Source organism: Meleagris gallopavo, chromosome 8, assembly GCF_000146605.3.
Source record: "Meleagris gallopavo isolate NT-WF06-2002-E0010 breed Aviagen turkey brand Nicholas breeding stock chromosome 8, Turkey_5.1, whole genome shotgun sequence".
Taxonomy (NCBI): domain Eukaryota; kingdom Metazoa; phylum Chordata; class Aves; order Galliformes; family Phasianidae; genus Meleagris; species Meleagris gallopavo.
The window spans coordinates 17678969-17691237 of NC_015018.2; the positions used below are offsets into that span (position 1 = coordinate 17678969).

General features: G+C 41.4%; 1 protein-coding gene across 6 annotated transcripts in view; it reads right to left on the reverse strand.

Moving 5' to 3' along the window:
- Window positions 1–3135: 3135 nt before the first annotated feature.
- ARHGAP22 (Rho GTPase activating protein 22) overlaps window positions 3136–12269 on the reverse strand; it is a 117751-nt gene continuing 108617 nt past the window's right edge. For 4 of the 6 annotated variants that reach the window (XM_019617625.2, XM_031554434.1, XM_019617627.2 and 1 more), the window contains 3 exons: window positions 11426–11562; window positions 7804–8704; window positions 3136–4001 (listed from right to left, as the gene is read on the reverse strand). In XM_019617625.2, coding sequence (XP_019473170.1) covers window positions 3773–4001; window positions 7804–8704; window positions 11426–11562 — 1267 coding nt within the window. In that variant the 3' untranslated portion in view covers window positions 3136–3772. The remainder of the gene's footprint in view (window positions 4002–7803; window positions 8705–11425; window positions 11563–12269) is intronic. The other 2 variants (XM_010714469.3, XM_019617624.2) reach the window with 1 other exon arrangement.

Genomic DNA, 12269 nt, shown 5'->3' on the forward strand with positions numbered 1-12269 from the left:
TTTTCCAGTATTTATTTCGTTACCTTCATTTCCAGCAGGCTCTGTGAGTTGCTTTAAATGAAGACTCGGGATGTCCTCAAGTTGTGTTTGGCTGCATGCTGCCACGTTGTCTCTGCATCTCATTTTTGATGTGAAGGTGCTGCAGCTGAGGGCAGTATAGTGCAGCCTGCTTCCTTCCTCTGGAGCAGTTCTTCAGGAGGTGTTCTTCTAGGAAAGTGGTGAGGCTCAGAGATGCTCTTTTTTATTTGCCTATGTTAGCATAAAGTGAGGCTAGTTCTAAGTAACACATGAATATAGAACAAGGCCTGAGACAATCCTAGTTGTCAGCTGTGTTAACTTCATTTTTTATCATTTTGGGCAGTAGTTCTGGCTGATAAACCTAAAGCTGAAACTCTCTGTAGTGCTGCTGGCTTGTATAGACCGCTTTGGCAAATGTGGATCACTCATTAAGTTAGCATTACTGCTTTTCCTTTTCATATTAGAAATACCATGGAGACCTATAGAATTTCTTCATTATTTCACTTTGGATTTATTTTTTTCAAGTATGTGCTTATGTAGGATTTCTTTCACTGAAGTTTTTTTTTTACTTTTTTTTTACTTTTTTGCCTGCATAATGTTGGAAGGGATGTTTCAGGCTAGGAAGTTATCTGATTCTGTGTCTTATTAGGACTAGCAAACCTGTAAAAGTCAGTTAAGGCTTCAATTTAATTGGTGGTGCTGGGAGGGGGCTGGAAGAAGCTAAATGTGTGTAAAATAAGGAGTGCACTCAGATCTGTGAGACAGGCAAATGAAGTGGTGGGAAAAGAGCATGGAAACAGCAGCTGTTACTGAAGAGAGTATTATCCTCGTCAAATAAGGACATGGTGATCCATGGGGTTATGTCCAACAGCGTGAGCATATCCTCATTTCTTGCAAAATTGCTCATGAGAGGAAAATGAACATTACATGTCTTTCACCATGCTTAAGAGTTTGCTTCCTGCCGAGGTACATTTTAGCGAGAATGGGATACACTGCAACTTCTTGCAGCCTATTTACTGCAGTGGATCATCTTCAAAATGACCTAAGATCTATTACTTCTGAAGAAGAGGAATATATATTTCTGGATCACAACAGTCAACTAAAGGTTAGTGCCATTAATTGCTGTGAGTAGATACAGTTTGCTCTGTGAAACTGACAAGAATTAATTTTATTCTGGCTGCTAGCTCATGTAGAGTGCAACACAGCTGATAAGTGATCCTGTCTTGGAGCTGAAGACTTGGGATAGGTGGCTTTGTCTCTCGCTTTGGCTGTAGATTATCAGTTGTCTGGTATTCTAAGTACTTAAAAGAATATTGAGAATTGACTCATTTGATTTCTCTGAGAGCTAGTGAGCAGTCTGGTTTAGTTGTTAGTTGTTCTCCCTGCTTCACATATTTGTTTTTAGGCTCTCAATCAGCATGGCTCAGTATTGTAGTGTGCTGGAATTAAAGAGAGCAGTCTGCACTAGAAACATACAGGAGGTAATGCAGTGTGAATTGTTTAAGGGACGTAGGCTGTCAGGATGTTGGATATAATGAAAAGTACCTGTGTTGGGGTAAGAATAAAAGAAGGTACAAAAATATTCTGATTGCTGCTACTTTGGATTCAGTGCCTCTGGTAGTACAAACTGTCACTTTTACCAGCCTGGTATTTTAACTGCAGAGTTATTTACAGCCTAGCACAGGCTATACTTTGACATGGAGGTTTATTTTTGAGGACTGTCATTAGACTTCACGCTGCCTAAAAGCCACTGTGGTGTTCCAGCTGAGATTCCTTGTTACAGGAATTGCTCCTCATGCTTTGTGCATATTTACAGTTTTATACGGGCCCTTGTCTTCCTTGTAGGCTCAGTTGTGATCTTGTAAGCTGGTAAGGAGTTGTGCCCAGTAGTAATACCCTGGAAGGATACCTAGTGGTGCTCGTTAGTAATACAAAGGGGGGGGGGTTAAAGCTGATGCTGCTGCCTGCAGGTGGCAGGCTGCTCCTGCTGAACAGCCAGGATTGTGCCACACTGCTTCACCATAGGGGTAGTAAAGAATCCAGTGCAGCTGGACATGCTTGGAAACTGTTCTGAAATACCCAAACAGCTTAGTTATATTTCCTTGCTTTGCTTGACTTGCTGTAACCAAGAAATATGAGGCCAATGTGTTTCTTTTTGCTCGCTTCAAATGGTTTCCATTTCTGTGGGAGGGAGAATCTCTACAGCGAGGCAGAAACAAGTTAACTTCTGTTTAGTCACCAGTGAGATAAGGAGAACATCAATGAAAGAAGCTGTGCAGTCTGCTGGTACTGCAAAAAGCCCATTCCAAGGTTACTGCCAGATAATGAATTATATATTCTTTTCTACCAAGAAAAAAAACAAGGTCATTTTTCTTTTTAAGTAGTTAAATGAAGCGAGCATCTTCACTGCAGTCTATACCAGTTCCTAGTCAGTTCATGTGGTCTTGGCATTTTTCTGTTAAAATCATTCTCCTTTGAGACTCCCAAGCTGCATCAGCTGTCAAAGATTTCTGGCAAAAGAGGACAAAATAGAGTGAGTGCAGGGGCTGGCAAACCACCTCAAGATGGATCTGGTGAAACAGCGTTTTGTGTGCAGGTTCTGTATGACTTGGGGCCCTCCAAATGTTGTGCAGAATTTCCCCAATAAGTCAGTCAGTCCCTTGAAGGGAAGTGAGTCCTGACAGTCCTGGAATTAAAACTTCATTCTAATAGTGTATGTTCTTTTTGTAGAAGTAGTGAACTTAGGCAACTGGATTGTTTGCAGTTCTCCTATTCTCTCATATCCCCATAAACTTTCTTGCAAACAAAAAAAATCAACTGCTGCTCTGTGACAGTTAAAGATAGATCCCACCGTTTCCCTTCTCCAACACTAACTGCATTAATTTCTCTTACAGTCATTTTGCTATTCAAGTTAAAATACTGACATCAGTTGGATGTGTTTTGATTATAATAAGAATTTTCCTTTTCTTACCTTGATGTCTGATCACTACGTATCAACTCACAGGAGATTTCTTTTTTCTTGCAGCTAATCTGCTCTATTTTTGGCTCAAAGTAAAAATAAGTTACCTAGGGCAAAACATGCATATTTGAAGTACCAGTGAGTTTCTGTGGCCAATCTGGTTGTTAAACAGGTACAGTTTAATAAGTCATATTTTTGTGAGGAAATGGAACTGTTTGGTACCTAAGGGATAACGTAGCGAAACTGTCAAAATTTCCAGTATTTTTAGCTGTTCAGTAGACACTGTTTTCAAAGCATCTTGATAAAATAATTCCACTTTCAGCAATGAGACATCTGAACAAACTTTACGTAGAGAGTAGGGAGGAAAAAACCTCATATTCAATCCATACGCTAAGCCACACTGAATGAGGTGACATTCTAGAACTGCGGTCCTCCCAGGTCTCACCCACCTTCCATGCCTTTCCATTGTCCGTGAACCAGCAAAAGGAGGGTGCAGGGAATCCAAAGATGGAACAAGTACAGCAATGGAGACCAGAACCTTTTGACCTGTGGATAGAAAGTGTGTCCTCTCTTTCTTGGCAATCTGAAATCTAAATGTTCAAGTATTATGCTTAGCAGTCTTTACCCAGCTGGCCCAAATACTAGAAGAACATGAAAAGACAACAGAGCACATGTCACTGAGAGCACAATCACTGCAGAAGTACTCATGATACATGAGTATAACTTAACAAAATGTGCATTTTTTTCACTGGTTTTGCCAGAAATAGAGTTTTCTGTGATGTACGTCAGGTTGTTCTATTTGGGGACTTTAGCACTTTGACTCCCACCAGTTAAACATCCTAATGTTGAAAAAAACTCTTCCATTTCCTTCTGCAGGAGGTGATTCCTCTTCTCTGCATCTTCCCGAGCACGTTCAGAATTCCTCAGTTTTATCTCCAGCATTGTGTATTTCTTTCGTTCTTGGTCCAGTTCTTCTTCTAGCCTAACCACTTGCTTCCTCAAGTCTGCACTTGCTTCTTCAATTCTTAAAACCAAACAGGAGAGAGAGGGAGGAGAGAGAAAAAAAAAAAGAAATTTTAAGTAAGTAGCATGATAAGTACTGCTGTGATAAATACAAGTTGTTCTACTTAGAGATAAAATATCTTAATTCTAAGAGGAAGTTTTAAATGAGAGCACCAATTAGCATTTTAAAGTTAGTTAATACTGAGTTTAAGGGTAGGGGGTCCTTGAAAGCTGGATCCCACTCCATTTGTATCTTAAGAAAATAAATACACTTAAGTCAAGTCTTACAAAGCAATGCTTTTGGGAGGAGATACAACTCAACACACCTGTTAGGTTGAGTTCAGATATGTAATTTCCAAAAGAAATGGCAACCTGTTTTTATCCTGATAATGTGTTTCTATGTAAGGCATCCAGTACAGAAGATCACCCTTGAAGGTCAGTTAGTTAGGAATGAAGTCACAATCCTTCCTTGCCTTCCATCTTATGGTATTTTCTATAAAGTTTGTCACTGACAGTGGGGTTGGGGAGCAGAAATTTTTCACACTCTACAGAATTTTGCAAAACAAACCAACAAAAAAAAAAAATCCACATTTCATATGAGGAAGAATCTGAAGGACAGACCTGAAATAGTTCATCTTTGCAGAAAGCTCTAATTCAAGACTCAGAACTTTTCTCAAAGGAGGTCAGAGACTAAGGTTCATGTTTTTGGGTTTGAAATAATGTGCAGAAGAGACATCACTTACTGTCCTGCCGCTCATGGTTCCTAATCGCAAGACAGAGTAGTGGTGTTCATACAGAAGATATACATCCAGATAGGAGTCAGACAGTGATTTTTAAGAACAGGCTTGTCCTAGGAAAGGTGTCACTCTACTTTAAATTAAAAATAAAAGAATGAACATTCTAATACCCAACTGTGGAAATGAGGTGCCTGGCTTCCCTTTGAAACTGGGAGTGGGATATTTTTACACAGAGTAAGTGACACTTAAAAAGGACAGTCTCCACAGCAATACCTAAAAAAAGAACTTTCTCAGAAGAACCTGAATTACGTCTTGTGACCACCAAGAAGCAATTTTGCAGACAATGCAATGCACTGCACCCTGTTTCTTCACATACAGCCAAGAATGACATTATCATCATTGTTACCAGCTTCAACAAATTACAAAGTCACACCCATAGCACTGATCACAAAGTGCAGCAGACCAACAGCCGCACTTACAGGTAAACAAAAATGTGCAGAATATCTAGAAAAAACTACCAGTCCTGGCCAACATTTATCACCCAGCTGTGTTCTGTAATGCAAGTGAACTCCTTGGAAGCTAAGATGCAGCCCCTCACACTTCTTGCTAGATCCCACAGATCTGTGCTACCAGTTAAATTTTCCTTCTGTGAAGCTTTAGGAGTCAGCTAGAGCAGCCTAAACACACTGCCCCTGTTCTGAATACAAAGGTTCACAGTACTTACAGGCATTTTATATACACAGTAATAGTCCTCTTCAGGACATTTCCAGTTTCTTAAGAGGCCCAGGTGGTAAACATGAATTACTGAAACTCAACAGAGAATGCCTGATAATTATACTAACCTGGAGGGAAAAATGCTCTGGAACAGACTGGTTACAGGAAGGCCATAAAACTTGCCTCCCTCTGACTAAGAGGGAGAAAATGGGCAGTTGATAATGATAAATAACAGCTTTTCCATCAGCAAGTGTTCCTTACCTCTGCCCCAGGCAGGTACTGACTTTGCTTTCCCTCCACGTACGTGTGCCAACAAAAAGCTCATATGCCTTCATTAAAACATGCCCTACTACACAGACTGAATTCTACAAACCACACAAGCACATGTACAATTGTAAAGGAATTATTACTTCGGGGGACTAAATTGTCTTCATAACACCAGTGAGGTAGCCCCCAGTTTTCCTGCTAATCTGCCACACTCCTTCACTGTAGTCAGCTCCTGTCTTTCCACAGTAGCAGACTTTCATGTGCAGTCAAAAGGAAATTAAAATGTTGCAGCTGCAGTAAAAACACTGCAAAATTTTTGAGAGCTGAAAAACTTGGCTTGAAACTCTTAGACTTGACAGCAAGATCCTTAGGGCTGTAATCCCAAACAGCTGGAATCATCCTGCTTAATACAAAAAGGCAGTGATTGCATCTTGCCTAGTTTTATGAAAATACCACCACTTTGTTAGGCATCTTCCCCTTGGCTACTTCGCCCTGTGAGACCTGGCCAATTTGTAGTCCTCCTCTCCAGTTACACTAACTGCTCTTTGTCCTTTTCCAGCTGAAGGGGAAAGACAAGTGTTTGTTACAACTGAAACAGATGAGAATGCAGAAGAAATGAGAAACAGGTCCTTCATAGGTGTTTTCTTGATGATATGGAAAGCTATCACTTCCCAGAGGCAGTAGGTAAGAATGGGCAGGTACACGCTTCCAAATTTTGCAGCTTGATCTCATTTCTATTTGTTACTCAGTATCCTGCAACAAGGTTTGTCAGAGCAGTCCTGCAGATTAAATGCAATGAACATGCTCTTGTCTCCCTACCAGCTTTGCAGAGACTGGCAAACCACCACCACAGTAAACCATAAAATATAGCAGGAAGGTAAAAAATAATAATATCCATACCTTAACAGCTGGCCCACTGGTAGAAACTGCAGTTCACACCAGGGCTTTCCAAAACAGCTTTTGATAAATAACAATAAAAATGATGCAGCAGCAAACTTAGCTTAAGCTTTTGGTACCATGTGTAAGAGAGTGGTTGGATACTCAGACATGTAAATGCTACCAGAGTTTTAATAACACAGGGAGTCTAACACTATCCAAATACACACAAAATAGCTGAGAAGAAACAAATTTGTAAGAAATGTGCTTGCAGCCCTTCTCCAATGCAAAGCACCTTAACTGGTGCCCACAACAATGACAATTCTTCTATACTGTAACATGGTGTACAATTTCACATATCCCTTTATATTAAAATGTATCTAAATTATTTCATGTGTGTATTTTCCCGAGTACTTGTCTGAAAATCATTCTGTTAAACTCTAAAACTCGTAAAAACTAATTCACCAACTCACACAAATGAATAAATAAGACTCTTCCTAATTGTTAGGAGTACTTTCTACTTCTTATTGCTCCTACCTTCACACACACCTCTCCTGAAAACATGAAAAACATCAGGGCTAAGAACCACTAAGTTCAGCCCTGCTGCCCAAGCAGCACCTTGCTGCTGCTTTGAGTCAGTACCATGCTGTGTGAGCAAAGAACTCCTCTGAGAGCACCTGGAAATGCTGCTTTGATTTTTGAAGTTCAACACAAAATGGTTACTGAAAATGTTATAACTGAGATGCAATCTCAACAACAACAATAAAACCAGCAAAGAATAGTCACAACCATTTTTCTAAGGAAAGTTTCCCTTGGGAAAAGCAGCAAACAGCCTTCAATTTCAGACTGATTTGACACAATTCTCAGCACCTGCACAGACCACCCTACATTCCATTCTGTCCCCACAAGGCAGATCCTTGCCTCACTGTTTCTACCAGAACACTGACAAAAAACAGACTCTGGTAATAACCTGTGCTGTTCCAATTTCCACTGAAAATCAACTGAGCAGTACTGGAATTTCCTGTGTAATAGAAATCCCATTTTTCATCTTATCTTCTGTCAAAGAGAAAAGCTGGACTCACAGAGCACTGAGGAAAGACCAGATCCAAATTTACAATCTTCCCAAACTACAGGTCCCAGAACCAGATAGCTTGGTAGCCCCCACCCATGTTCAGACAGAGGTGATGATCACAGAAGACTTCCTTTTCTCCACCATGCATGTGACATTACCTTTTGATACTGGTCTCGTACTCAGTCCTCTGTTTGCTCAGTTCTGTCTTTAGCTCTACCACCAAGCTCTGTAAGGCCCTAGAGCATCTGACAGAGTCTCTGGAAGCTGGAGCTAGGTTGCTGTGCTCACTGCTGCTGCTGCAGGCTTCTAACCTGTCGATGCTGTTCTCCAGATCTGCAGTCTTGACCTCACTCTGAGACAGTGAGCCCTGAGTCATCCACTCGGTTTGGAGAGAGCTTAAAACCGAGGAGTCGCTGGCCCGACAGGCTGGGCAGCTGCTGACCGAGTCCACCACGGAGATCTCACACGATGATGTAGACCACGTGGTGCTGCCCATACTGTGTGTGCTGAGGGAGAGGCTGGATGAAGGGACATTATCATAAGTAGAAAGTCTTTGAGAAGAACAAGAGTCTTTAACTCGTTCCCCAGAGGCTGTCCGGCGGTGGCCTCGGAGAGAGTACAGTCCATTCATCAGCCAGTTTCCACTGGAGGAGAGGTTGGGGATATCTAGAGATGAGCTGCCCAGCTTTGGGCTCACAGACCGTGCTCCCTGCTGGCGGAAGGAGTATTTCCACGGGGGCAGTGTCTGCACTCTTTTGCTGGGGCTGGTGGCAGGCTGAGCCAACTTGCTGCTGTGCTCTGGAGGGGTGTTTTTCAATACAGGTCCAGACATGGCTTCCAGTGCCACAGCATTGTCAGAAGGCAGATCAGCAGGGCTGGGAACATTGCTTTCTGACCTGCTATCCTCTCCATCCTCCTCAGAAATCCACTCCACAGTGTTGCGTGGACGCATGGGTCTGATTTCCAGTTGGCTCCCTGGCACATCTGCCTGAGGGACAGCAAAGATTCTCCCCTGTTCACTTATCAGCACCGTCATCAGGTGCTGAACCAGTGAGGTGCCTGTGGGAGAAAACAAAGGCAAGGATTCCATGAGACCGTGGAAGACCTGGTGCTCCCTGTCTGTGAGGTGCCATGTGAGCTCCCTGTGGGGCAGGTATGTGGGCACCATGCCCTGCAGTTGGACAGTACAAACCTCTCTGGGCCTCTCTACACAGGAATGCAAGAGGTAGGAATTGCTCCCACTGCTGGAGATGAAAAATAGGAATGACATAGGCATGTCTGCCTGCTTAATGCAGCTGACTAGCATAGCACAAATGGTCAGTAGTAACGATTAATAAATTAGCCTGCTTAAGGACACTTTTGAGGATGACAGAGGAGGAGGACACCTGAACAACAGGGCATGTCTGTACCACACTGGTATGGGACTCAGAGCCAGCATCAACTTCACTTTAGCAAGCTCAGCTCTACAGGACAGCACAGCTCCGTACAGAGACACATGCTGGATCCTCAGTACACCAATGTGTCAGCTAGCATGGACCATCTTTCTGTCCAGCTCCCAAAACTAGCAGGCTTCCACTGACTTGAGTATCTACAGTACGCCAAAATTGACAGTCTTAGCAGGCCCAGAGCTACAAAAGCACCAGAAGTTTCAGCCTAGGCCTTCTGCTGAACTCTACAGAGAAACTTGCCAAGAGTATGACATCTGTATGACAGATGCGGCTGCACACAAGGGGAAAGAGATACTTTTTGTACCATCAATCTATTTGTAGAATGCTCTTTGCTTACAATTCTAGTAAAATGTTCAGCATTTTGAAATGAAACAGTACTCATTAGGAAACATATTGAAATACAGTCCATGGTGGAAATGAGATTTCAAATATATGCTGAAGAGTCCCAGATAAACGCAGCTTCTCAGATACAAAGTGAAAGCAACAAGAGCTTCTGACTGACAGGTTTGTTTCCAATCATTAAGAAAGACCCAAAGGAAAACATTAAATTTTAAGGTAGAACACAACATAGATCACAGCCTAAAGCAACCATGTGTATGTTCTTTACAATAGGAGAGCAAAACAAAAAACAGGTGTTACAGGAACATAGGTACCAGTGAACGTTGTAAAGTGAAATATAAGATGCCATAGGAGCTACTCTACTGGAACAAAGTTTCCCCTAAAGAATCACAGCTGTAGACAGCAGCTAGCAGATTCACAAGGTGACCAACTTGATTAAAAGAGGAGCTTCTCACAACATTTAAACAAAGATGTAGAAAGTATACAGCGAGTGCAGGAAATGTACTGAGAACTATGTAAGTCCACAGAATGAGTTGTTACTGTTTTTCAGTAGGGTTCAGTAGACCATTAGAGTCCAAAGGAATACCACTTATCAAAGCTAATACAAAGTATTTTCTACAAAAGAGAAAAGCCTTAAAAAGAGCAAATATGTAATTAATGCTAGGTTTACTTATCATCTGAAATAGAGAATAAGACTAATACCCAGGGTTCTACGATAAGGACTTGAATATAATCATGAGTCTTGGCCTGATAGCAAGAGGTACATTAACCTCACCTACAACTTGTATTTAACTTCTGTGAGGAGTTCAGCTGTCCCCACCTTTATACTGCTGAATAACCCAGCATCTCTTTCTGCACTTGCTGACTCACATGGAGATGTATAATTTTCAGATTTTTACATATGCTTCAGGAGAAAGAAGCATTCATGCCTCCAAGCAAGTCCTAAGTGCACTGAGGTTCATTGTTAGTTACTCTGTTTCACCTTTTCTCAGTCTCACTTGAGGCATTTTTACTTATTTCCTAAAGCAAAGACCCATTTTCAAGGAGTACAGAAGTAACTACTGAGTGTAAGAGCTTTTTTCGGTCACAGATCTATTTTTTTCATTCTTTCAAAATTTTTTAAAACAGTCTATGCCTTTCCATCATTTGGCTTCCTCTTTCTCTGGAGTTCTTCTCTTTTCCTGCAGTCCAGCACAAATGGGATACAATGAACAAGGAAATACAGTAAAACTTGAGTAGAATAGTCTGGTTTTCTACTTTATCCCAACCCTTGCAGATAAAAGTTGTCATCTCTAAAGAACACACTTAACAGCAAATGTACCCAAAGCAGCTCCATAATTAGTTAGGGCCTAGTAACATTACTTCTACTTCAGGTTTGGGTTGCTTTATTGTTTTGTTTTCTTTTTTCAACTCAGGGAATATATACATGCAAACATCTGATATATGACTGAAGTAATTTTTTTTTAAATGTACAAACTTCCAAAATTAACAGTGATCTTTGACTTATTACTAAATTCTGTGAAGTTCTGACCCACACACAGTCTGCTTGCAAGACAACACGTCTAAGACACATAGGTATAACCTCTGTAGCACAGTAAGAACTGCAGTACCTCTTTCATTGTGGTTTGAATGCCCTTTGCAGGAAGCTGCCAAAATGCACCCAAATGCACCAATGCTAAACAGCAGTATTCGATACTTGAACATGGAACTGAAGAACTTTTGACCTTTCATTTTAACAGTAGGTGTGAAAAACTTTCTCAACAGCTGAAAGGGCATAGAAGGGCAGAGGCATCTCCATGTTGTAGAAAAGAGAGCCTCCCAGACCAGTGGCAAGTGGGATAACAGTGGCCAGACTGGTACATCCACTCACAGGCACTGATGAAATGGATTGTTTGACTTGTTGCAGTCAGTGATACAACATGCAGTGCTTTTCATCATGTTCCTGCAGCTCCAAAATATAAATGCTGTGTTATCTCACAAGAGGAGTACCTACCTTCCATCATGGTCACTGGATCTTCCATTTTGGGTCGTAATATATTTGGTCCAAATACTGTAGCTAGGTTCTGAACACTCATCTTGTTAACGCTGGAGTGAGCCTGAACTTCATCAAGGAACCTTGAAAAGCCCCCCCAGAAAAATCATAGAAGGAGAGAAATAAGTCAGTCACTTCTCAGACTGTAGGCATGCTGGGCAGAAAGTTTTGCCCTGTGTATATATAGCCGGGATCCAAAATGCTCCTACAGACTAACTGCAGCTTAGATATTCAAACTCAATCCCACATCCCTTGTATGAACAAGAGAGGACAGAATATCTTCTGCCAAAGGTACTTCTGACTATGCAAACACAGATTTTCTGGGAAATTTCCATTTACATGGAGTGGTTTCTGCCAGTTTTCACTTACAGATAGAGGTAAAAAAAAAAAGACATTTCACTGATCTTCGTATCCTAGAACTAAGCAGCCCGTGGGAAGAGCTTTATTTCTTGAATCTGACAAAACACAGATAAAGAGCTTCTTGCGAATGCATCAGCTGGGCAGACATCAACACATGAAAAAGACTTTATGTGAGCCAAAGATAGCACATGAAGAAATGCAGACAGACTGGCTATCTGTATGCATATGCTGGAAATCAACAGAATGCTTCTAAATGTTATATGTTTTGCATTTTGGAATAGCCTCAGTAGGATCTATAGTAGGCTGTAAGAAACACTGAAATAGCTTGTAATTGGCCTCGATACAAAAAGGACAACATGACATGAAAACCCAGAGGAGCAGGAAATAGGTCTCAGAGACCTCAGAGTTGAACAGTCTCACTCTGCCTGTACTCTGTTTTTAATGA